Consider the following 27,055-nt stretch of genomic DNA (forward strand, 5'->3'; position numbering starts at 1 on the left):
CACTGTTGGAATATTGCATGCAATTCTGGTCTCCTTCCTATTGGAAAGATGTTGCAAAACCTGAAAGGGTTCAGAAAAGGTTTACAAGGATGTTGCCAAGGTTGGAGGATTTGTGTTATAGGGAGAGGCTGAACAGGCTGGGGCTGTTTTCCCTGGAGCGTCAGAGGCTGAGGGGTGACCTTATAGAGGTTTACAAAATTATGAGGGGCACAGATAGAATAAATAGACAAAGTCTTTTCCCTGGGGTCAGGGAGCCAGGACTAGAGGGCATAAGATAAGGATGAGAGGGGAAAGATATAAAAAGAGACCTAAGGGGCAACTTTTTCACATAGAGGGTGGTACGGGTATGGAATGAGCTGCCAGAGGAAGTGTTGGAGGCTGATCAATTGCAACGTTTAAGAGGCATTTGGATGGGTATATGAATAGGAAGGGTTTGGAGGGATATGGGCCGGGTGCTGGCAGGTGGGACTGGATTGGGTTGGGATATCTGGTCGGCATGGACGGGTTGGACCGAAGGGTCTGTTTTCATGCTGCACATCTCTATGACTCTGTGACATCATTTACCAATCTATTAGAAACAGAACCAAAAGTGATATCACCCATCACAACAGACTAAGACAGATAAATAGCAAGCCGGACAGAACACCAGTGCCTCATCAGAGGCTCTGTGATGATATTACCAAGCATGGTGACAAAATGTCTGAGAACAAATCTACCAGCTCAGTGAGCAAACTTTCAACCTAATCCAAAATTCTGTGCTACAAATCTCCCAAATCGCAACCTATGAAGTATTTTGGCATTAAGAGATGCAATTACATAAATGGCAAATACAAAGCAGGGTATGAAGGAGAATGGAATTTGTTGTTGGATGTAGGCCATCTGTCACAATACCGGGGTCAAATGTTCCAAGCAGTTATACTGTTTAGATCAGATTAAGACGTTAAAGCCCTCTCTGCTCAGCATTCTGGTCGAGGTTCTGAAGCGGGAAGTGAAATGTCTCATCAATAGAGAAAGAAAGGGGCAGAAATTTACCTGTCCCACTCAGGCATATTTTAACAGCTGGACCATAAGCCAAAAGGTATCAGGTTGGTAAGTGAAAAACCTCCCCCTTCTGAGTGACCTTGCGAGATGCAAGTTGCAGCAAACAGCTGATTTGAACAGTGAAATACCCACTTGTGGACAGATTTACAAGGATGTTGCCAGGGTTGGAGGGTTTAAGCTATAGGGAGAGGCTGAACAGGTTGGGGCTGTTTTCCCTGGAGTGCTGGAGGCTGAGGGCTGACCTTATAGAGGTTTACAAAATCATGAGGGGCATGGATAGGGTAAATAGGCAAAGTCTTTTCTCTGGGGTCGGGGAGTCCAGAACTAGAGGGCATAAGTTTAGGATGAGAGGGGAAAGATATAAAAGAGACCTAAGGGGCACCTTTTTCAGGCAGAGGGTGGTACGTGTATGGGTTTGGAGGGATATGGGCCAGGTGCTGGTAGGTGGGACTAGATTGTGTTGGGATATCTGAGTCGATACGGACAGTTGGACCGAAGGGTCGGTTTCCATGCTGTACACCTCTATGACTCTATGAGGATGCCACAGAGATCATCCCAGCAAGGCAAGTACCTCCACTAAAGACAAAGCTGAAAGATACTTGGCAGTGGCTCACCAGCAGCTGGCTGGGGTGTCCATGTGACTACTTTTCCCTTATGGACAGTAAAAAAGGTTACCTCAAAGAACAAAGTGATTAGATGGGACAATGGGCTGAGGAGTGACAGATGCAGTTTAATTTAGATAAATGTGAGGTGCTACATTTTGGAAAAGCAAATCAGATGGAATACTCCCCAAATCACTTATACACTTAATGGTAAGGTCCTGGGGAGTGTTGCTGAACAAAGGGACCTTGGAGTGCAGGTTCAGAGTTCCTTGAAAGTACAGTCACAGGTAGATTGGATAGTGAAGGTGGCGTTTAGTATGTTTTTCCTTTACTGGTCAGAGCATTGAGCATAGGAGTTGGGATATCATGTTGCAGCTGTACAGGACATTAGTTGGGCCACTTTTGGATTCAAGCGTGCAATTCTGGACTCCTTCCAATCGGAAGGATGTTGTGAAACATGAAAGGGTTCCGAAAAGATTTACAAAGATGTTGCCAGAGTTGGAGGGTTTGAGCTAAAGGGAGAGGCTGAATAGGCTGCAGCTGTTTTCCCTGAAGCATCAGAGGCTGAGGGGTGACCTTATAGAGGCTTATAAAATCTTGAGGGGCATGGATAGAATAAATAGACAAGTTCTTTTCCTTGGATTGGGGGAGTCCATATGGCATAGGTGAGACGGGAAAGATATAAAAGGGACCCAAGGGCAACTCTTTCATGCTGAGGATGGTGCATGTATGGAATGAGCTGCCAGAGGAAGTGGTGGAGGCTGGTACAATTACAACATTTAAAAGGCATTTGGATAGGTATATAAAAAAAGGTTTACAGGGATATGGGCCAAGTGCTGGCAAATGGGATTAGATTAGGTTAGGATATCTGGTCAGCATGGATGAGTTGGACTGAAGGGTCTGTTTCCGTGCTGTGCATCTCTAATTCAGGGATGGGAGGATCTTTGACTAAGTCAGCATTTACTGCCCTGGAGAAGGTGGTGCTCAGCTGCAGTTCTTGGGATGCAGGAAGGAAGTTCCAAGATTTTGAACAACAATGAGCTGATGGCAATATAGTTCTGAGCCAGGATGATGAGTGGCTTGGCGAAGAACTTGCAGGTGGTAAAACACGACACATTCTTCTTGGCGATACAAACTGTAGTTTGGAAGGTGCTTCAATAAAGAGCCTGAGTGAGTTGTTGCAATGCATCTTGTAGTCAGCACATTGTTGTCACTGCATTGGTGGTGAAATGACTAAATATTAAAGACAGTTGTGGTACCAGTTTTGTCCTGGATGGTGTTAAACTAGGGTGTTCTAAGAGCGGCATCCATCCAGGCAAGTGGGGAGTATTCCATCACATCACAGCTTGTACCTTGCAGATGGTGGACAGGCTTTGGGAAATCAGGAGCAGAGTGACTCATCACACAATTTCTAGCCTCTGACCTGCTCTTGTAGCCACAGTATATATATGACTGGTCCAGTTCAGTTTCTGTTACGAACTAACGTCTGTGATTTAAAAGTTGGGGAATTCTGTGATGGTGGTGCCATGGAATGTCAAAAGGGTTATTACTCAACCACCACCCCCCTATTCAGAGTCACCAGGAGCAGCTGCCACAGCGTTAATTGCAATCATCCTTTGATGGGAGTTTCCATCCACAATAGTGGCCTGGGAGCTGTGACAATTTATATGAAGAAATGAAATGTCTTCAGATGGCAGCTCAAGGCAGAGGCTAACCTGAAGTGGCAGTGACAACCTCTGTCAATGGACTGCATCCTTCAGATTAAGCCTCAGGAAGCCTACCTTCCTTAATTGGATTGCGGATACAAAGGCAACCAGTTAGGAAGTTGTCTCCATAGGACTGTGAAGGTGGGTGTGCTGCCAGCAAGTGAGAGGTCAGTAACCAGAAATAATCAAGACCAGGATTTATAGTCAGTAAAATTAGAGTCAGAAACTCAGTTTAGGATCAGATGCCAAGATTTAACTTGGACTGATGCTGCCTCACAATATGTCTGGGAAGGGCCATGGAGCTCATGGTTAGGGCACTAGATTTATGACTGAATCAACAATAATGTTGGCTTTTTCAGTATGTAATAGGAGGTAATTTCCACTCATTTGATACTGAATGTCAGACATTAGCCTTTGGCACTGAAATGTCCAGAGATATGCGCAAGAAAAAAAAACTTTTATAGCTCTCCTTTTCAATTTTTGAAGATGTAATACATTGAAAAGTTGGAAAAATTGCCAGACGTCTCAGATAATTCCCTTTCTAACAGCACTGTGCATATAACTTTGCAGAGACTATAGTTGTTCAAGAAGTTAGCTCACCACCACCTCCTCAAGGGTAATTAGGCATGGCCAATAAATGCCGCTCCAGCCAGTGAAGCCCCCAATGAATGAATTTTCAAAAAACAAGATTAGAGATGAAAATTAAAGTTGTCTTAAAGAAAAAGTCAACTTTACATAGACTTAAAAATTGCTGGATCTATACACTAATTACTTGGAAATTAAGAATGAGAGTCATTTTTGAACATGCATTGAATAAACTGAGCAACTAATTCAGATGCAATCAAATTTATGAAGAGAATATTGAGCAAAACATCAAATACACACATTTCCTCAACTGCAAGATGTGAAAATAATTTGGATTCCTGGAGTACGCACACTGCTGACCTCCAATGATGGTTTTCTAACACCGAGATATTCTGTGAGTGAAAGGAAGATTATTAGTGGTTATAGAAAAACAGAACTTCAAATTAATCTCATTTCTAAAAGACAATCTTAGAAAGAGCAGTTTCTGTGATACTTTAAAATATCCTGTTTTCCAATCTAAATTCTCTCTCAATTCCTTGTCAATAAATATCTCCAAAAGCACAATAAAGTTATTCTTTTGAAGAACCAGTTATGGTTAACTAGCAAAATGACAATGCCCTGAGATTCTACATCATCTAAAATGGACAAAGTCAGGGTTAAAAGTTAAAAATCACAACACCAGGGTATAGTCCAACAGGTTTATTTGTAAGTATTACCTTTCAGAGCACTACTCCTTCATCAAGTAGCTGAGAAGCAGGATCATAAGACACAGAATTTATAGCAAAAGATCACAGTGTCTTGCATGCAACCGATATGATATATTGAATCAACCTAAATTGCTGTTAATCTAGGTTTGTTTAATATATTGCATCAGTTACATGCATGACACTGTGATCTTTTGCTATAAATTCTGTGTCTTATGATCCTGCTCCACAGCTACCTGATGAAGGAGTAGTACTCCAAAAGCAAGTACTTCCAAATAAATCTGTTGGTCTACAACTTGGTGTTGTGTGATTTTTAACTTTATCCACCCCAGTCCAACACTAGCACCTCCACATCATAAATTCAGAGTGAACATTACTAAATGAACATTTTTTTGAAAAAAAAATCAAATTGAATCTGAAACACACTGAACAGATTCATTTCTGTAACCTTTCATACATAACACTATTGTATAATAGTTTGAGAATGTGACAACATAAAATCATAGATTCATGGCAATCTAAACACTATTTATGAATTCATGTTCCACATCTTCCAGTCTCTAGTTGACTGGAAACCAAAATGTTAAACTCCTCCAGATGTTACAATGTAAAGATTCCATTGGAACTGCCCAGGAAGATTAAACATTCGGTGGACATTTCCCCAAGATTCTCCAAAAACAAAATAAAAATCCAACTCAGAGTTCTAAAGGAATCTCCACTGGATGATCACAGAGGGTAAAAAAAAATCAGGTAAGTGTGCATTGTTCTGTAATCAGGGTCAGAAATAGGGTTTCCAATCCAGATTGGAAGATCTGGGCCTTTATCTTTTATGAGACAACATTGAGTAGGTTGGGCTTGTACTCAATGGAGTCTAGAAGAGTGACAGAGTAACTTACTGAACCTTAAAAAGGTTCACAGGAGGAAGCTTCACAAGGTAGATGGTGAAGGTTGTTTTTCCTGGTGAGAGAGAGAGAATAGTCTCAGAATAAGGGGTTGCCCATTTGAGAGAAGATGAGAGGAATTTCTTCTCCGAGTGGGTAGTAAATTTGCAATATTCTTTACCACAGACAACTGTCAAAAGCTCTTAACGACCGAGGCTCAAGTTTGGGGGACAGGTTGTCAAGCAGCAAGGGAATCAGGGTGAATGGGGAAAAAAAACAGAAGTGGAGTTGGGGATTATCCGATCTCATTGAATGGTAAAGCAGACTTCAAGGACCAATGACCTTTTACTCCTACATTTTATGTTTTTATGTGATCGCCTTGATCAGACTTGGTTTACACTTTTGATAAACAAAGCTCATAGAAACATTGTTCTTATGGTCTTCTAATAAATACAAGGGAAACAGCAGAATATAGGAGTGAATTGATACAATAAATTCCTGGTAGCTGAACTATCATGATGAATTAATAATATTCCATATGTTATAACTGTGATGACATTTCAAAAGTCCTTCATTGGTTGTGAATTTTTTAACCTAATGATGCAATTTCAAATACCAGTATTGTATATGTAAATGTAACACATGATTATAAATTATAGCAATTACTTTATAAGAGTGAGATCACATAACGTGAGCAAAATGCCAATTATACATAATTAATTAGACAACATTGCTGCGTTGCAGATATACTTTAAATATATGTGGTTCAGATATATGATTCACAGTACAAACTGGAGTGAATGACTAATCAGATATTCTAAATGTCCACTTTCAAAAAAGGCAGTGTTTCAAGCATGTTAAAAGCAGCACCAAACTTAAATGTTACACCTAATAGAATACTAAAACTAACACCACCAGAGGGTGCTATATTCATTTAATAAAGCAGTATTGCAGATGCGGATATCTAAAACAAAAATTAAAATGCGAGAAATATTCAGCAGATTAGGTAACATCTTTGGATAACCTTCCATCTCAAATATTTTGCAGTTCTGCTGAGGGAGACTTTGGGCCACTAACAAAGTGGGATGAGCTTGTATTGAGCTTCACAGGAATATTGCAGTAGGTCAAAGACTGAAAAGGTCAGAGTGTGTGGAGAATTCAAATGAGAGGTGATTCAAAACTTGGGGACACAGAACAGAATTGCATTCATCTGCTTTGCATTTCATCCCTCTAATGTAGATTATATTGTGAGCTGTGAACATTAAAGAAATAGAAAAGAATTATTGTTTCCCTCGGAAGCACCATTTGGGCTGTGGACAGTGAAAGAGGAGTAACAAGACAGGTGTTGCTTAAAAAGTAGTAATGTAAAAAAAGCATAAGATGGTATTGGCTGAGGAGTGGACCAGGTAATCAGAGAGAACAGCCCTTTCAGAATGCTGGGAAATGAAAGGACAGATGTGCTTAATGATAGTATCGTATAGTCAACCAGGGGAGAGAAATCTTTGGTTAAGGAAAAATGAAGACAAATCAGAAGTGCTTGTTTTGCTTATTTAAGTTTGTTCATGAAATGTGAGCATCACTGGCCAAGCTAGCATTTATTACCCTGGAGAAAAAGTGGTGGTAATTTGCTTTCTTGAACACCTGCAATCCTTGGGGTGTAGGGTGATCCAGGGACCTTGCAACAATGAAGAAACAGGGACATAGTTCTAAACAGGATGGAGTGTTGCTATTAAAAGTAGCTCTATACGTTGCACATCATCACTTTAGATGTTCTGACAGAATTAAGGAAGGTATTAAAGAAAAGGCTAATGCACAGACATACAAATAAAAACGTACCTTGGTCAACTCTCTCTATCCAAAGTATTTACACACTATGATCTACATATACAACACTGAATAAATTATTTTTGTAGTTCTTAAAGAGAACTTGGGAAGTAAAACAACACAATCCAACCATGATTGGATGGCACCGTGCGATAGGGGCGGCACGGTGGCTCAGTGGTTAGCACTGCTGCCTCACAGCGCCAGAGACCCAGGTTCGATTCCCACCTCGAGCGACTGTATGGAGTTTGCACGTTCTCCCTGTTGTGGGTTCCCTCCACAATCCATGCTATGAATTGGCAATGCTAAATTGTCAGGTGCATTATTCAAGGGGAAATATAGTGTTAAGGGAACGGGTCTGGGTATATTGCTCTTCAGAGGTTCGGTGTGGACTTGTTGGGCCGAAGGGCCTGTTTCCATACAGTAGGTAATCTAATCTAATGATGATGTGGCATATTTAATATTCAGTCTGAATATCATCAGATGGATACACTTTGCAGACTTCTTTAAAAAAAAAGTCAATTTCAGCTGAGAACATTTCACTGAAATAAAGGGACATTGACATTTTTATGTGCATCAATCTGTATCATTATTTGAACGACATTCCATTTCATGGAATCACAGAACCTCTGATGATCAGAGACAATAAACTCCTGGGGAAGTGTAATAAGCTTTCTTCCTACATTGTCAAAAACAGAGATACAGAATATATAATAATACATTCAAACTAATCACCCCAGATCATGAAATGTGTACAAACGTGAGCTTGTCAAGCTCTCTTTTGGAAAAGAAGAAGGATTTTTTTAAGACATCTCCATATCTACCAATCAGGATGTGAGAGAATATTTGAACTTGGGCAAGCAGAAGGACCCTTCAGTTTAACAGCTGAGCCTTGAGTACTGATTGCTGAGTTGTGAACTGTGACTACTTCTCACCAAGCAAACAAGGAATTCTACAGGAAACATCTGAACGTTTCCAGAATAAAAAAGGGACATTCCAACCATATTGTTAAAACATCATCTCAAAATGAGAACTGAAAGTCCAAACATCCAACAATCAGACCAGAGTGTCAGACACAAATTGGACTAGCTTTTATTTTTCCTGACTGCATTTGGCCAAATTTATCTACCTCTATTTTTAAAACTGTAATTTGTTGCAAGAACAGAATACACATAATACAGTTCTCTATCAAACTATGCATAACCTTGATGCCTTACTTTGTTAAGAACTCAAGACAAGCAGTGCAGCTAATTCCTTACAACCATTCACTGGATTGACAAGTTCATTTTTTTCAACTTTAAAAACACTTGTCACAATCAAATGAAGATGATAAGAAATCCATTCCACCCTCTCCCAGCTGGTCACAACATATACTGTGCATCTTTTGACCTGTTAGTCTTGTATCAGAAATCACATGTAATTCTGAAACTCTGATCCAAAGCAACATGAAAAGTTGCATAACTCAAATTCAACTTCAAATTGAAAGAGGGCTAATGACAAAGATGCCCTTTTAAAATGATCTGTTTTGGAGAACTTAAAATAAACCTATTTTCTTCGTCAGCTTCATGGCAAGTAGTAACTTGTGGTCACACTCAACTTGCAGTTTCATCCGAACATTGAAAATCACTTCTCACATTATCCTCAAGAATGAAATAAACTGAAAAAGAACACTAATGGACTTGCAGGATTAAAGAGAAAGGTCAAATAGATTAGATAGTTCTTTCAAACGGATACAATAGGTCAAACAGTCTGCTTCAGTACAACAAGATTCTACAAACTTTTGTTACTGCCTTATGCACGAACTTATAGAATATACAACAGTACAGCACAGTCCCTTCGGCCCACGATTTTGTGCTGAGCATTTATCTTATCAACCTAACTTACACATGCCTCAATTTACTGTCGTCCATGTGCTTGTCCAGTGGTCACTTTAATGTCCCTAATGTCTCTGACTTACTACCGCTGGCAGTACATTCCATGCACCCACCATTCTCTGCGTAAAGAACTTACCTCTGACATCTCCCCTATAACTTCCTCCAATCACCTTAAAATTTTGACCCCTCATGACAGCCATCTCAGCCCTGGGGAAAAGTCTCTGGCTATCTCCTCTACCTATGCCTCTCATTACCTTGTACATTTCTATCAAGTCACCTCTCTTCCTTCTTCTCTCCAGTTTAAAAAGCCCCAGCTCACTTAACCTCTCTTCATAAGACAAACCCTCCAATTCAGGCAACATCCTGGTAAGTCTTCTCTGCACCCTCTCTAAAGCATTTACATCCTTCCTATAATGAGGTGACCAGAACTGGACACAATATGAGATAGACCACATTGGCTGAGCCACATGAATACACGCCACATACATGGAGGGGTGATCCCTCGTGTAATGGTGTTACTTGAGAACTTGGAGCTATCTTGAGAATTTAAAAGAAGTTCTGGGATTTACATGTCAAAGAACAGAAACCAGCATATCCCATTATAAAAGATGAAAGCTTTAATCTAAGATTGTTTACTGTATTACACCTCCATGACACTGGACTCCCTTGGCTATAAATTCTGTGAGCATGATCTTAACCTCCATAACCACCTGAAGGAGTAGAGGCATTCCGAAAGCTAGTGCTTCCAAATAAACTTGTTGGACTATAACCCGATGTTGTGGGATTTTTAACTTTGTCGACCTCAGTCCAACACCAGCACCTCAAGTCATGCGTTGAAACAGACACACTTTGACCCATCCCTTTGCCCGATCAACTGTGTATCCTTCCTGACAGACTTTGAATTCTAATTCTGCCCGTTGAACTACCTTCTCCTCTGATCTGTAGCTCCAATTTCCATCCCCCTGTCAAACTAGTTTAAATCCTCCTTAAGTGCTCTAGCAAAATCTTCCGCCCAATGATTCACGTATCTAAAGCCCTTCCTCCCTCTAGCACCAGTCCTGTAGCCACATGTTGAGCTGCACTCACTCCCATTCCTCACCTCACTATCATGTGGCACCAGCGGTAAGCCTGAGATTACTACTCTGCTCGTCCTGTTTTTTTTTAAGCTTCCAACCTAACTCCCTGATATCATTTTTTAGATCCTCATCCCTTTTCCTGGCTATGTCATTGGTGCCAATGTGCACCACGACTTCTGGCTGCTCATCCTCCCCCTTCAAAATTTCGTAGACTCAGAGACATCCTGGACCCTGCCACCTGGGAGGAAACATACCTTCCGGGAGTCCCGTTCACGGCCATAGAATCTCCTGTCCTTCCTATAACTACTGAGTCCCCTACCACTGGCGCTTTTCTATTCTCTCCCCTTCCTTTCTGAGCCATAAAGCCAGGCTCAGTGCCAGAGACCTGGCCACTATGATTTCCCCCCAGTAGGTTGTTCACCCCCCAATGCCCCCAACAGTATCCAAAACGGTATATTGACTGGAACAGCCACAGGGGATCCCTAAACTATCTGCCTGTTCCCTTTCGGTCTCCTGACTGTAACCCAGCTACCTTTTTCCTGTACATGAGGTGAGTTTACCGCCCTGTAACTCCCCTCTATTATCCTCTCTGCCTCTCGAATGATCCAAAGTTCATCCAGCTCCAGTTCCCTAAAGCGGTTTCCGAGGAGCTGGAGTTGGGTACACACCCCATAGGTGAAGTCAATGGGGATACTAATGGTGACCCTTATCTCCCATATCCTACAGGAGGCACATGCAACTACCCTAACATCCATTCCCACTGTTCTGAATTCCCAAAGAGACTACTGAAAGAACTAGTAACCTTACCGAATCGGCACAGAACCTTTTTTTTGGTTAGAAGAGGATGGGTGGAAGATATTACCTAAGTAGTTTCGAGTAAAACAACCGCCCAAATATATTACCTCACTTACTCAGCAGTCTTGTGTCCGCTCCTGCTCAGTGTACGCTCCACCTATCACAAGATAAGTTTTCAAAGAGGAATTTACCTTCCCGGCAGCCCCAGTCCTCGCTTGCACTGCTCCCGCTGCTGCTGAGAAAACGTAGGCTGCTGATCCCACGAAGTAAGTTTTTAAAGGAAGATTATGTTACTTCCTTTCTGCCCTCAGCTGTACATTCCACCACACCTTCCAACACAAACTGTTCTTACCCAAGTACAACCCTCCCTCCTCCTGTCACACAAATTAACAGGATTTAGGAAATGCTTCTGGAATATGCTCCTCCCGGGTCATTAACCTGAAACACAATGCAAATCTCACGCATCACTCCTCTGTGGTTGAATAGCCAGGGCAGAATGATTGCTTAAACTCAAAGAATGGAAACGCAATAGAGGAACAGTGGACCATGTGATACCATGCCATTCATCAAAACACAACATCCTCATTGAGAGATGGCTCAAAAATACAAATTTCCTTTGAACACACACTCGAGAGAGTGACTGCTCAGATTTTTTTCTCTAACTTTTGTGTTCATCAAGGGATAAATCATGAATTTAGCATTTAGCATTTTTGACAATGTTAGCATTGGGCACTGCTCAATCAGGTATATCCTAATTAGAACCAGATTAAAGCTCATTTCAGCAGCATCTCATGAAAGAGATTGATTATTCACTTACAGTGAATAGTGATGAGCAGTTTTGTGCCCATCAAGTGCTGTGTTGAGACAAACCAAATTAATTACACAACACATAGTTTGAAGGTTTTGATTCTAACGCATGAGCTGGATCTGAGCCCAAAGAAAGGCATGATTAATATATTGTGTAATCTAATCCTTCATGATTGGTAAATTGATAATCCTGCTTTAACCTATTTGAACAGGTTGACAAATCTGCCTGTTGTAAAATAGCAAATGTATTTTGCAAAGTAAAAAGGAACAGATAAAGCTGTTCTATTGTTTATTTATTGCCATTTTATATGCTACTATCTTCTGGCATTTCATCATCAGAGGCACTGTTACCAAACAAACCATGCAGCTAGGCATAAAGGAGATGACTGAAATGATCATGCAAGCTCATCTCATTGAAAATTCTATGGTACTCCCAAGATAGTATAAGTACCCCAAGAAGATTGGGCCAGATGTTTGGCATCAGTAACTGTAAAAACTGTGCATGGAAAACTAACATTTTTAATCAGCAGGACCATGGCAGAGTGAATCATTTCAACCTTTTCAAGATGAAATTGATAATAAATGGTGAGATGGTGAGAAAAAGACCATCAGGGAAGCTGTTTTCCCTAACAAGGATTTCCATTATATATTCACAATGAAAAGCCACAGGCTCTTCTATTAAATCAACATCTTGATTGCAAATGCATTAAACCCACAACAAAATGACATCATGTGGTCTTAGAAGAAAGAGTAGTAAGTAGAACTGAGAATCAACAGTACCAAAACCTGAATGACAGATGCTTTAAATCATGAGATGTGGACTGATCCTGTGTACATAATGATTGCCAACATATGAAATCATATGAAATCAAAACTTTCCTGTTTTTCCTCATCTCAGCTATATGCATGGACATTTCACGAGATAAAACACTGTCTAGAGTTACATGAAGTAGACTCTCGGATAAGTTTAAACCAGAGAGAAAGATTGCATTTTTGAATTTGCGAATAAATATCAATATGATAAAATATATTCTTGCCACACACACAGACAGAGGGATCATTGGCAGATCTCTTGGAGTCAAATATGACGTTTGCCAGGCTATGAAGTCTGCATAATAATGAAAGTGTGTGTTTTTGGTTACAGGTTTTCCTGCAACCAGGACATGCTGGGAAAATGGAATTCATAAACCCAGATTAGCTACCTTCTCCCTTCTCCAATGCCATTGTTTCACTTTGTAGTCAGGGTCACTCAATCTTGAAGTGGCTTGCACCTTAACCGACTGGGAGGTCCCATCCCAAGCGAGTCAGCAGCTTTCTCCACCTAGTCAGTGGTGTCAACAACTCAATGCTTTAGAGAAACCCGGGAGTATTTCTTCTTACTTTTACTTTAAGCCACGCTTTGAACATTGGCCAGCAAAAAGCTGGGACAGGAAAAGTTGCCAAGGGAGATGGAGTTTGGATGACACCAGTCAGTCCATTGGAGGCAGTTCCCCAGGAGCAGGGCTTCAATATTGGTAGACATAGTTTCATGAAGAAGGTTCAGGTTATTCCTGATCTGATGCACAGGTTTCAATGTAAGCTTCACTGGAAGAAGTTCTCAAGGATAATAACGTGATGGTGGTTGACAATCTGTATTTTGCTACAGTGGGGGAAGAGTAGTGAACACCACAGCCTATAGACTGGGACCTTTGTTGACTTCCAACAATTCCTGTTGTCAGAGACACATTGCAGTAGCTTGAAGGCAGCAGCACTGGTACAGTCAACTCAGTGCAAAACTTCTTTTTTGATTTCTACCTTTGGAAGAGCTGGCTGCTGAGATACAGGATTTGCTGCACATTCTTCCGAGCCACCCTGTCTCCAACAATGATACGGAGATGGTTAAGTGGCCCAGGAAAGGTTAATGGAGAACCTGCATCTTGGCGATGTTTAAGATCAGACCAAGCATCATATATGAATAAAAAAAGACGGACTCTACAGACGAAGCACGCGTTCAGGTTATTAGCAAGATTGCAAGAAAGAAATTATGTTCAAATTTCAGACCTTTAAAGATATTCAAAATGCAGGGTCTGGTTGGGTTCTCTTGTGGTTCTTTGCAAAATGATAGAAGCTGGAAGTGTTTGGATTTCCATATGAGATTATGGACAAGTTTCTGTGGAGATGAAAAGTAATTATTCCTCTCGCTGCTTGAATGCTGGTCATTTGGCAAAGTTCTGTTCTTTTATCTGCAGGACTGAGCCCCCAAATTCACTGGTTTCTACCTGTTCTCTGCTAATAAAATTTATAATTTGTCGCCAGTTTGGATCACATGATCAATATGACTATGTCTGCCCAGAACAATTTAAAATTCAAAGCTATTGTTAAACAATGGAAGCAGCATGGTGGTACTTCACACCTAATTATGGTTTGCTGGCTTTCAGACACAGTGGCTCTGCAAGGCCATGATTTGGATGGCATGCCACATAAGGTTGATCAATCAGAATCTTAATGGCGACATGAGGTAGTCTGTAGAGAGATTTAAAAAGTGTTCTGACCCTTTGCAACTATTTTTGCAGTTTTTTTCAATGTCCAGCTTTAAGTAAAAGGCACTTTCTGAAAATTCCATACTCAATACAGTCTATGTTTAAAGTTACCAATAGTTTTTCTGAGCATGATAGACTGTGTTCTAAGATGAGCTACGTGAGAGACAGTGGCATTGTGGCATTGTCACTGGACTAGTAATTCAGAATCCCAAGATAATCTTATGGGGACATGGGTTTGAATCCCCAATGGAAGATGGTGAGATCTGCAATCAATAAAAATCTGGAATTAAAGGTTAGTCTGATGGTAACCATGTAACCAATCGGGTTCACTATTTTCCTTTAGGGAAGGAAATCTACTGACCTTACCTGGACTCCATGTGACTCCAATCCCACAGCAATGTGGTTGACTTTTAAATGCCCTCTCTGAGATGGCCTAGCAAGCCACTCAATTGTATCAAAACCGCTACGAAGTCTAAAGAAAGGAATGAAACCGAATGGATTTAGAAACCGGAAAGGACAGTGGCAAATCCGGCTTATTGACCCTGCAAAGTCCTCCTCACTAACATCTGGAGCTTGTGTTAAAATTGGGAGAACTGTCGCACAGATTGGTCAAGTCTGATTTAGTCATATTCACAGGCAGGACAACACCACCAAATATTGCAACTCAGTTCAGTGGTATACAACAGGGAGGGAACTGACCTAGAGTCTCACAGTATTAAATCAAAACTGGGTAACAAGTACACAGATGTACTCTAATGGGGACCTGAATGTCTAACACTAAGATTGGCTCAGTGGCACTAGCATTGACCAAGTTGATAGAATCCTAAAGCTGCTGAACTAATCTAGTACAAATAAGTGTCCACATAAGACAGCACTGGTTGGAATGACCACAAACTAAATCTCACCTTCACAATGAGGCTACTCTTCATCATGTCATATGGTACTATCATGCTAAATGGGACAGATATAGTAATTCAAAACGCAGCAAAAGGCACATGGGACATCAGCAGAATTGTACTCAACTACAATTTATAAGCCTTTCACCCAGTATACCCCCAAATCTACCATAACCAAAATAAGGAGATCAACCCTAGTTCAATGAAGAGTGTAGGAAGACATGCCACGATCATCACCAGGCACAGCTAAGGAGATGTCAACTTGATGAAGCAACAATGCAAGACTACTTGCATGCCAAATAGCAGAAGCAAAACATATTAGGCAAGGCTAAATGACCCTATAACCAATTAATCAGGATCGAAGTTCTGCAAACCTGCCAAATTTAGTTGCAGATGGACAATTGAACTAACAGGAGGATGCTGGTCTAAAAACTTCCCTAACTTCAATGGTGGAGGAGCTTAGCCTAGCACATGTGCAAAACTCCAGGTTAACATAGATGTATCCACCTTCAGCCGGAACTGCAAAATGATGATCCATCTCAGCCTCCTCCAGAGGTCCCCAGGTTAGTCTTCAACCAACTCAAATCATTCCAGTTGAAATCAAGAAATGGCTGAAAATACTGGATAATGCAAAGACAAATGAACTCTGACGACAATGTACTGATTGTGTTGAAGATGTGTGCCCCAGAACTGTGCCCCTAACCAAGCTGTTCTTGTACAGCTACAATTTGGAAATGGGCCAGGTATAAAACAAGGACAAATTCAAGCTGGCAAGCTACCACCATATCGACCTGCTGTCCAACATTAGCAAAATGGCAGCATCTAATAGAGTGTGGCAATGAGGAACCCTAGTAAAAATGGAGCCAATTTGGGGATAAAAGCTCTCCACTTATCTAAGTCACACCTGGCACAAAGAAAAATGCTTGTAGTTGTTGGAGGTCATTCATCTCAGCTCCAGGAAATTGTTGCAGGAGTTCCTCAGGACAGTGTCCTGGTGCCAATGACCTTTAGCTGCTTCAATGGCTTGTCCTCTCCTGTGATTAATTCTCCTCACATAGATCACAAGAGGACTCAGGTTTGCAAGTTAACTTTGTGTTGTTCAAACAAACAAACAAACTCATTCATAGACTGGCTAAGTAGAATTTTGTCTGTTAATCTGACAACTCTATCTGACTGTCGAATACAGAAAATCATCAATCTTTTAATGCTTTTATTGTTGCACAAGAATGAACTGTACACAAACAGACATCTTCGATCCCATGTCTTTCAGTTATCCGGTCAACAGGAATCTGTTTATAATCTCTAGTTTGCTCTCAAGGCTGATACATGGCTTAGGATGTACAAGATTGCTCTCCAGTTTATTTCTAATGTAATTTTCATGGTGTTCAAAACTCATGCCTTAGAGTATTAATTTGTCAGATGTCACGGTACTACTGTTGGAATCTCTTTTCATAAAATCTTATTTAATTCCCACAACACCTCCATCTAAAGTCAGAAGTGGGGGGTTTGCTGGTCGTTGAACAATATTTGTGACTCTTGATAGTCCATGTCCAAATCAGTAAGACAATGGTTAGTGTCAAGTGACATTCGCACCACACAATAGCCAGGCAAGACCATCTCGAAGGAGCGAACCTAACCATCACCCATTATATTCAATGGCACTACTGTTGTTGACTCATCCATTATCAATATGCTGCGGGTTACTATTGACCAGAAACTGAACTGGACCAGCCATTTTACCATTGTACATATAAGAGCAGGTCAGAAGCTAGAAACTCTATGGTGAGTAACTCACCTGGTGTCTCCCCAATGCCTGCCCATCCACTTACAAGCCAGAATACTCTCCACTTTCCTGGATGAATACAACTCCAACAAGACCCCAGAAGCTTGACACCCTCCAGCACAAAGTAGTCTACTTAATTAGCACCCCATCCACCACCTTCAAAAATTACTGCCTTAACCAAGACATACAGTGGCAGCAGAAAGGTGAGTGTAGAAACTCAGACTCCTTACACAAAACATTGCAAATCAATGTCCTCCACCACCTGATGTGGAGGTGCCAGTGTTGGACTGAGGTGGACAGAAGTCACATGACCCCAGTCTATACTGCAACAGGTTTATTTGAAGTCTCACATGCTTTTGGAGCGCTGCTCCTTCATCCAGTCACACCAAAAGCACGTGAGACCTCAAATAAACCTTTGGACTATAACCTGGTGTCATGTGACTTCTAACTTTGACCACCTGGAAGGGTAAGGGCAGCAGATACATGGGAGCACCATCACCTCCAAGCCCCTCTCCAAGCCACACATCATCTTGACTTGAAACTATATCATAGATCGTCCAATGGTGTTGGGTAAAAATTCTTCTCAACAGCATTGTGGGTGTCCTGACATCCAAAGGACTACAGTAGCTCAGGAAGGCAGTTTACCATCACCTTTTCCAGGATTATCAGGGATGCCAATGCCCTCATTCCAGGAACAAAATTTTTAAAATGCAACAGGCCATAAGGCATTGAAGTGTTAAGGCACTGCATGAATTCTTTAGAACGTGACAGCTAATAGAATAAATGCAACTTCTTAAAAATGACATAAAAGCCACAAACATCTCTACAAAAAACAATTGCATTTAAAACTCAGAATTAAAAGCAATTTCAGCTCTTAAACAATAAACAAAGAATTTAATTTAGTTATAATGTTCAATGTGTGCAGGAGAGTTTCCTGACACAATATGTAGACAGGCCAACAAGAGGTGAGGCCATACTGGATTTGGTTCTGGGTAACGAACCAGGCCAGGTGTTAGAATTAGAGGTAGGTGAGCACTTTGGGGATAGTGACCATAATTCGGTGATTTTTACTCTCGTGATGGAGAGGGATAAGTGTGTACTACAGGGCAAGAGTTATAGCTGGGGTCAGGGAAATTATGATGCGGTGAGGCATGACTTAGGATGTGTGGCTTGGAAAAGTAGACTCCAAGGCAAGAGTGTAAATGATATGTGGAGCTTGTTCAAGGAGCAACTATTGAGTGTCCTTGATAATTATGTACCTGTCAGGCAGGGAGGAAAGGGTCGTGCGAGGGAGCCGTGGTTTAATAAGGAATTGGAATCCCTTGTTAAATGGAAGAGGGCGGCCTATCTCAAGATGAGACGTGAAGGTTCAATTGGGGCGATTGAGAGTTATAGGGTAGCCAGGAAGGACCTGAAGAGAGAGCTAAGAGCAGCAAGGAGGGGACATGAAAGGTCCTTAGTCGGTAGGATTAGGGAAAACCCTAAGGCTTTCTATAGGTATGTTAGGAATAAAAGAATGACTAGGGTAGGAATAGGTCCAGTCAAGGATAGTAGTGGGAAGTTGCGTGTGGAGGCGGAAGAGATTGGGGAGACACTGAATGAATACTTTTCTTCAGTATTTACTCAGGAACAGGGCATTGTCGTCGATGTGAATACTGAGTCACAAATAAGTAGAATGGATGGCTTTGAGGTATGTAGAGAAGAGGTGTTGGAAATCCTGGAAAAGGTGAAAATAAATAAGTCCCCTGGGCCTGATGGCATTTATCCTAGGATTCTCTGGGAAGCAAGGGAGGAGATTGCAGAGCCATTGGCCTTGATTTTTATGTCCTCTTTGTCTACAGGAGTAGTGCCAGAAGACTGGAGGATAGCAAATGTGGTTCCCTTGTTCAAAAAGGGGAGTAGGGATAACCCTAGTAACTATAGGCCGGTGAGTCTCACTTCTGTTGAGGGCAAAGTCTTAGAGAGAATTGTAAGGGATAGGATTTATGCACATCTGGATAGGAATAATGTGATCAAGGATAGTCAGCATGGTTTTGTGAAGGGCAGGTCGTGCCTCACAAACCTTATTGAATTCTTTGAAAAGGTGACGAAGGAGGTTGACGAGGGGAAAGCGGTAGATGTGGTATATATGGATTTTAGTAAGGCGTTTGATAAGGTTCCCCATGGTAGGCTACTGCAGAAAATACGGAGATATGGCATTGAGGGTGAGTTGGAGGTTTGGATTAGGAATTGGCTGGATGGAAGAAGACAGAGGGTAGTAGTTGATGGCAAAGTTTCTTCATGGAGTGCCGTCACTAGCGGTGTTCCGCAAGGATCTGTTTTGGGACCATTTCTGTTTGTCATTTTTATAAATGACCTGGAAGAGGGGTTAGAAGGTTGGGTGAGCAAGTTTGCGGATGATACGAAAGTCGGAGGAGTTGTTGACAGTGAGGAAGGATGTGGCAGGTTACAGCAGGATATAGAGAAGCTGCAGAGCTGGGCAGAAAGGTGGCAAATGGAATTCAATGTAGCTAAGTGTGAGGTGATTCACTTTGGGAAGAATAACAAAAAAATGGGGTACTGGGCTAATGGTCGGATACTTGGTAGTGTGGATGAGCAGAGGGATCTTGGTGTCCATGTACACAGATCTCTGAAAGTTGCCACCCAGGTAAATAGTGCGGTGAGGAAGGCATATGGCATACTGGCTTTTATTGGTAGAGGAATTGAGTTCCGGAGTCCTGAGGTCATGATGCAGTTGTATAAGACTCTGGTGCGGCCGCATCTGGAATATTGTGCGCAGTTTTGGTCGCCATACTATAGGAAGGATGTGGAGGCACTGGAACGGGTGCAGAGGAGGTTTACCAGGATGTTGCCTGGTACGGAAGGAAGATCGTATGAGGAAAGACTGAGACACTTGGGGCTGTTTTCATTAGAGAAAAGAAGGTTTAGGGGTGACTTGATTGAGGTGTACAAGATGATTAGGGGGTTAGATAGGGTTGACAGTGTGAACCTTTTCCCGCGTATGGAGTCGGGTATTACAAGGGGGCATAGCTTTAAATTAAGGGGGGGTAGATATAGGACTGAAGTTAGGGGTAGGTTCTTCACTCAGCGAGTCATAAGTTCATGGAATGCCCTGCCAGTAGCAGTGGTGGACTCTCCCTCTTTATGGGCATTTAAGCGGGCATTGGATAGGTATATGGAGGATAGTGGGTTAGTATAGGTTAGGTGGGCTTGGATCGGCGCAACATCGAGGGCCAAAGGGCCTGTACTGCGCTGTATTCTTCTATGCTCTATGTTCCTAAAACTTACTTGACTAATTCATGTTTTTTTAACTCAGCAGAATTAATTCAATTTGTAAACTTTCTTCCTTTAATAACAAATCAATGAAGTCCTTAATGCATTTCAAATCTGATCACTTACCTTATATAAACTTGCTAGGTAATGATTAGTTTTAATGAGGAAAGGTTGGTTAACACCAGGGTGATCCATATCATGTGTCATAGCTGCCAGCAAACCCAGTAGAACATCCCATGGAGAAAAAGAGGTGGCAATCTTCAAGGAAAAAAAGGAGGGTATCACACATTTCAACAAAAATGACTTAAACAAGTCTAAACTGCACATTCCAAATTGTTTTTCTTTTGATAAATACTAAGCATAACCCACTGCTTAGTATTATAACAGACTGGAACTCGCAAACAGTGTGAACATCAGTGTTCACCAACGTTTCCGTTAATGTCTGGCAGAATCAGAGCTTTTCAGTCAGATTTACCAGACACCTCCATAAATTTTACTAAACCAGTACCACATCACAGATTTTCAATTAAGATATATGAAGGGTGCAAAGTCACTATAATTTCTGACTAAACAGATCATAAGTCAGGGCTGTTAAATTCAGGGGTAGGTGAAGTTTTGACAGCTTTGAGTGATAGGGAGAGGCTAGATAGGCTGGCACTTTTTTCCCTGGAGCGTGGGAGACTGAGCAGTGGCCTTATAGAGATTTAGAAAATCATGAAGGGCATGGATAAGATTAGATTCCTTATAGTGTGGAAACAGGCCCTTCGGCCCAACCAGTCTACACAAACCCTTCGAAAAGTAACCCACCCAGACCCATTTCCCTCTGACTAATGCACCTAATACTATGGGCAATTTAGCATGGCCAATTCACCTGACCTACACATCTTTGGACTGTGGGAGGAAACCAGAGCACCCGGAGGAAACCCTAGCAGACACGGGGAGAATGCGCAAACTCCACACAAACAGTCGCTCAAGGCTGGAATTGAACCTGGGACCCTGGTGGGTGAATAGTCAGAATCTTTTTTCCCCCCAAGATAAGGGAGTCATAAACTGAAGGGCATTTGAGAGGGGTCAAATTTAAAATGGACCTGAAGGGCAACTTTTTTCATAGAGGGTGGTGCATAAATGGAATAAGCTGCCAGAGGAAGTTGGAGAGGTAGGAATACTTGCAACATACAGACAGGTACATAGAGTGGAAAGGTTTAGTGGGTTATGGACAAAAAAAAACAGACAAATAGGGCTAGTTCATTTAAGAAACCTGGTTGACATGAGTTGGACCAAATGGTTTATTTCTGTGCTGTATGACTCTACAGATCCTGAAAGCTTAGTTTGTATGTACTCTCATTCCCTCAATATAAATACTGGCAATTTTTAAATTTTAAAAAATCTCTTGGCTGTTAATCCCATGTTTCTTCCACATGATTTTTCTTTTTTTTTTAAGAATCACAATTAGAGCATTTAAGGCAGTGTAAAAGTATTACCTTTTCAAAAAAAACTCATGGCAAGGTACAAAAAAACTGCACATTCTGGAATCCAAGGTAGACCAGCAGGAGGCTGAAAGAACACAGCAAGCCAGGTAGCATCAGGTGGTGGAGGTGTCAACATTTCGAATGTAACCTTTCTTCAGGACTGGGGGTAGGTGTAAAGGAAACTGCAGGCACCAGGGGACGGAGAGGGGAATAGGTAAACACAGGTAGAAGGTTTGTCCTGGTTGGTCAATGGGAGGAATGAATCTAGTTCATAGCTGGAAGGAAGGGAGGGGAAGGGAGTCGAGGGATGGGAAGGAAGGTTAGATGCGATGGGCCAAATGCCTAATTTTTGCTATGTCTTATGGCCTCGTGTATGTGGATGGTTTCTTAACTGCCTTGCAAAAGTTGTGTTTCACTGCAGCTGCCTGCGAAATTTAGGCACTGTGACAATGCCATTAGAGAGAGTATTCCAGGATTTTGACCTGGCAATGATAAATGGACAGCAACAGTTTCTAAGTCCAGATGTGTGTGCCTTGGAGGGGAACCTGCAGGTTGATGTTGCCCCATGCACTTAATTTCTTTGTTCTTTTGGGTAGATGATTATGGTGGATAAGTAAAAGAAGATTATTCTAGTGGAAGTATTTGTGCAGTCCTTCTTTAGCATCTGTTTATATCTATGGGCCGGGGAGCAAGTGAGCCATGACACCAGATGGGTTGTTTTTAGGATTGTCAACCATTTGGGATTTCAAGGCAGTTTCTGGTCACTAATAAAAGCTCCTCTTGTTTTGTTATGGACCACAGTTTTCTCACAAATGGAGAAGATGCTCTGGTTCAAAGTATATTAATTTAGGTAATTTTGAAATATAATGAGTCAGAAATTAAACCAGATTTCTACACCCTAGTTTCTTACAGCAGTAGTGGATTTCCATATGCCTCCTAAAGTGGTAATATTACCCATCTATTAAGTCACTTACACGTTGGGAAGGAATGTAATTTTCATTTTCGACATAGAGTTGGGTGATGATATGGAAGAAGCTTTGCAAAGCTACTTCAGTGCATCTGGTTTATGGAACATGCTTCAGCCAATGGAGGGCATGTTTCAAGTGGTGAACAAGACATGAATTAAGCAGGTTTTCTTTTCCTGTACAGTGTTGCGCTTCTTGTGTATTATTAAAGCAGCACACATCTAAGACACTGTTCTTTCACACTTCTGACTTGGGCCTTGTCAGTTAGTGTAAATGCATTGGGAAGTCAGGATACAAGTTACTCACTGCAAAATACTCAACCTCCGTTGCAGTCCATCAGCCACAGTATTGTTGCGGTTCCTCTATTTGGGTTACCATGACCTGAAACTTCAATGATGTTGGTAGTGGGGAATTAGGTAATGACAGTAATAATAAAGAAAAGGTAGTGAGATTTTATCTTTTTGGAGATGGTCAGTGCGTGTGGCACAAATATTACTAGCCACTTTATCAACTAAAGCCCAAATATTATTTGGTCTTGAGGCGTGAACTACGCACCACTGCAGCAGCCGAGGATTTGAGAATGAAACTGAACACTGCGATCATCAGAAAACATCCTCACTTCTAATCCACTGATGGAGGAAAATTCATTGATGAAGCTGAAGGTAGTTGGGCGTGGGACCTCCGCTGAGGAACTGGGCACTGACATGATGAGCTTCCAAAAACTACAAGCATTCTTCCCTTATGCTAGGCATGAGGGAGCATTTTCCTCTGGAATCCAGCTCTTTTATAGCTTTGATACAAATATGTACAATGAAATGTAGGATCAGATGGCCCTGGCAGAATCCAAACTGGCCAGAAAGTGACATGCTTTTCATCACCACATGACCCTTTTAGCACAGTTGACGACACCTTTCATCGCTTTGTGATGACTGAAACAAGAACGATGGGCAATAATTGACCGGTTTATGTTTTTCCTTTTTTTTTGGAAAGGAAATGGCGATGGTATTCCCGGGCAATTTTCCACTTTGACATCTGGATGCCAGAGTTGTAAGCAAAATGGAACAAGTTAGCTAGAAACATAGCTAACCTGGGGACACAGTTCTTCAACTGGAAAGTTGCAGCGACCATATTCTTTGCTGAACCCACAGTGAATTAATTATTTAAAAACTAATTTATGCAAGTGGGGAACACAGGGGAGGCTAATATCATCCACTCAACACTTCTGGTTGAATATAGTTTCCATACTGCCTTTTGCGCTCAAATGCTGGCTTCCACCATACTAAGGTTAGACAAGTCTTGGCCTTCACTACAGCTGCTTAATTGTCCATAACATTTTATAATTGGATGTGTGAAGACTTCACAGGTTGCAGCATGATTTTGTTCTGACGATAGAATACTGCTTCCACTGGTTTGAATGCATGCAGTCCTTTTTGTAACTTCATCAGATTGGTACCTTGACTCTTTGATTTAGCCACTGTCCATCTGAGTGGAGATTCTTCAATCTGAGTAGTTGAGGAGACACTTTAATTGCTTACTCATATTTCCCACAAAAAAAAACATTTTCAGCCTATCATAAATTACAACTCAAAAGCCTACAGGTCATTATTTCTGAAGCTACAAAAATCTCTTCACCTCCATCTAATTTTTCACAATTTATGACTGTTTTGTTCCTACTTTAGCTTTGATTTATTTTAAACCATTAAAATTTTCCCAAATTCATGTTACCATCAATCGAAAAGTATTATATCAACTAAATTGGTGGGCGGCATGGTGGCACAGTGGTTAGCACTGCTGCCTCACAGCGCCAGAGACCCAGGTTCAATTCCCGCCTCAGGCGACTGACTGTGTGGAGTTTGCACGTTCTCCCAGTGTCTGCGTGGGTTTCCTCCAGGTGCTCCGGTTTCCTCCCACAGTCCAAAGATGTGCAGGGCCAGGTGAATTGGCCATGCTAAATTGCCCGCAGTGTTAGGTAAGGGGTAGATGTAGGGATATGGGTGGGTTGCGCTTCGGCGGGGCGGTGTGGACTTGTTGGGCCGAAGGGCCTGTTTCCACACTGTAAGTAATCTAATCTAAGTAAATTCATACTAGAAGCTGGGTAACCATTCAACGATCATTAACTGCATAAGATAGTTGCAATATCTACACGTTCACTTGAAATACTTTTGCTCTGTAGACCCAATATCTTCATCTCAGCTTTAGCTGCTTCACACTCACTGATGAAATCTGTTACTGTAGATGTAAACTATTAATAGATTAAAATTGGGTGTCACTCATTTTTGGAAGCAGCAATTTCAGCTAATCCTACAACTAGAGAAAATAAACTATTGCACGTAATAGGATAACCGAGAGATCCAGATCAATGTTCCGAGTTAAAATGAATAGATATTTTGGGTATGCACAGGATCTCCTTTTGCATTTCTTCTTAGCAGTCATTGATTTTAAAGAATGAACCTAGCAACAGTACCATTTCTCTCAACTCTCTCCTGTATGCCACCTCTCTTATATGACATTTAAGAAAGAATGTTTTCTCCATATCCCTGACTTTAATCCAGGCATGAAAAATGTGTTGCTGGAAAAGCACAGCAGGTCAGGCAGCATCCAAGGAGCAGGAGAATCGACATTTCGGGATCCTTCTTCAGGCTTATGCCCGTAACGTCGATTCTCCTGCTCCTTGGATGCTGCCTGACCTGCGTGCTTTTCCAGCAACACATTTTTCAGCTCTGATCTCCAGCATCTGCAGTCCTCACTTTCTCCTAGTTAATTTAATTCAGGCATCCCCATCAAGTTTCAAAATCAGATACTGACACATCATAATAAATTCAAGTAGAGTTTTAAAATCAATTGTAGCAAAAAGAGTCCAAAGTCAGGACAAGAAGTCACCTTGAGCACAGAACTGAAGGCATTGTGCAAAGGCTAGGGTGTAACATGCTGCTCAAAAGGAGAAAAAAAAATATTTGTGGGCATTGTCCAACATAAAGAGATGATTTTGTAATATGTTTTACCGTGTTAATTCCTGTCTTAAAAAAAAGTCAGAAATTTTCATATGACTTTATCTTGATTATACACGTGTCCCAAATTCATTGCAAGGCCTTTCAATGTAAAGTTATACTCTATTTTGCCCCATTCTTCTAAAGGTACTTAGTTATTTCCAAGACAATCGACATTGCCTTTACTGTAGACAAAGGAGACAAATGTACAAACATTATACAACATCTTTTATGAAGTTGAAAACGAATTTTCAGAAAATGTGCTTATAAATTATATTTTTAATAATTAAATGGAAGTGGGTATCAAAATAAAATACAAATTCTTTGAAGCTTATATGTTTATTTTTACCTTAGTTTCCTTTAGGAAACAATGCATGGCTTGAGTTACATCAGCAGCATGTACCGCATTGTGATAAGGGTTGTTACGGTGGTAATCCTCCTGGACCATTACTGCACAGAAAACAAAAGATTAACCTTTTCTCAAAAATCTCATCATTTACAATCATCAAAAATGAGAATATTAAAGATATCCAAACTAAGTTAACAAATTTGAAGCTAATCAATTTTCATACTTGATAAATTCTTAGAATCATTCAGTACAGAAGCAGTCCTTTGGCCCATCAAGACAATACTGCCAAAGCTACTGTTCCCAACTATCCAGTACCTGGCCCATCGCCTTGAATGTTATGACATTGAGAGCTCATACAAATACTTTTTAAAGGTTGGAAGGTTACTCAACGGACTACCCTCCCAGGTGCATACCAGATCTCCACCACCCTCTGGGTAAAAACAATTTTCCCTCAAATATACCCTAAACCTTATGCTGATCACATTAAAATTATACCCCTTTGTAAGTGACCATTTGACTAAGGGGAACAGCTGTTTTGTGTTCACCTTATGCATGCCCAATAATAATCATCTACACATTACCCCGTTCCTGACATCCAGTTCCCAAATCTTAATTCACAAATTTGTACCTTTCTTTATCCTGTAACATTCTTTGGATTGGTAACTTGAGATTAATATACCTTTCCAATCTCCATTATGATTTGCCATTGATGATAAATATGGGACTATTAATCTTTAAAATCTCATCATTAATGAGAAAGTTTTGGACTCTGGGGCTTCACAATGGCCAACAAAGCCACCTCACCTGAAGTTCCAAACTCTCAAGAATATACAAAGGAATATCCAAATGGTGGGACTGACTACCACATCCAGAGGAAGCTATCAAAGGGGTAATTACCTGGACATTAAAATGGGATTTTCAA

At 41.1% G+C, this 27,055-nt stretch overlaps 1 protein-coding gene across 5 annotated transcripts in view; it reads right to left on the reverse strand.

The window, feature by feature from the left end:
* Positions 1-27,055, reverse strand: part of pde7a (phosphodiesterase 7A) — a 138,816-nt gene that overhangs the window by 21,902 nt on the left and 89,859 nt on the right. For 4 of the 5 annotated variants that reach the window (XM_043689281.2, XM_043689280.2, XM_043689284.2 and 1 more), the window contains 3 exons: positions 26,134-26,234; positions 20,490-20,621; positions 4,235-4,326 (listed from right to left, as the gene is read on the reverse strand). In XM_043689281.2, the coding sequence (XP_043545216.1) occupies positions 4,235-4,326; positions 20,490-20,621; positions 26,134-26,234 (325 nt within the window). The remainder of the gene's footprint in view (positions 1-4,234; positions 4,327-20,489; positions 20,622-26,133; positions 26,235-27,055) is intronic. The other variant, XM_087985936.1, reaches the window with a different exon arrangement.

Source organism: Chiloscyllium plagiosum, unplaced genomic scaffold (assembly GCF_037043375.1).
Source record: "Chiloscyllium plagiosum isolate Xiang-an unplaced genomic scaffold, Cpla_swu_hap1 HiC_scaffold_4, whole genome shotgun sequence".
Taxonomy (NCBI): domain Eukaryota; kingdom Metazoa; phylum Chordata; class Chondrichthyes; order Orectolobiformes; family Hemiscylliidae; genus Chiloscyllium; species Chiloscyllium plagiosum.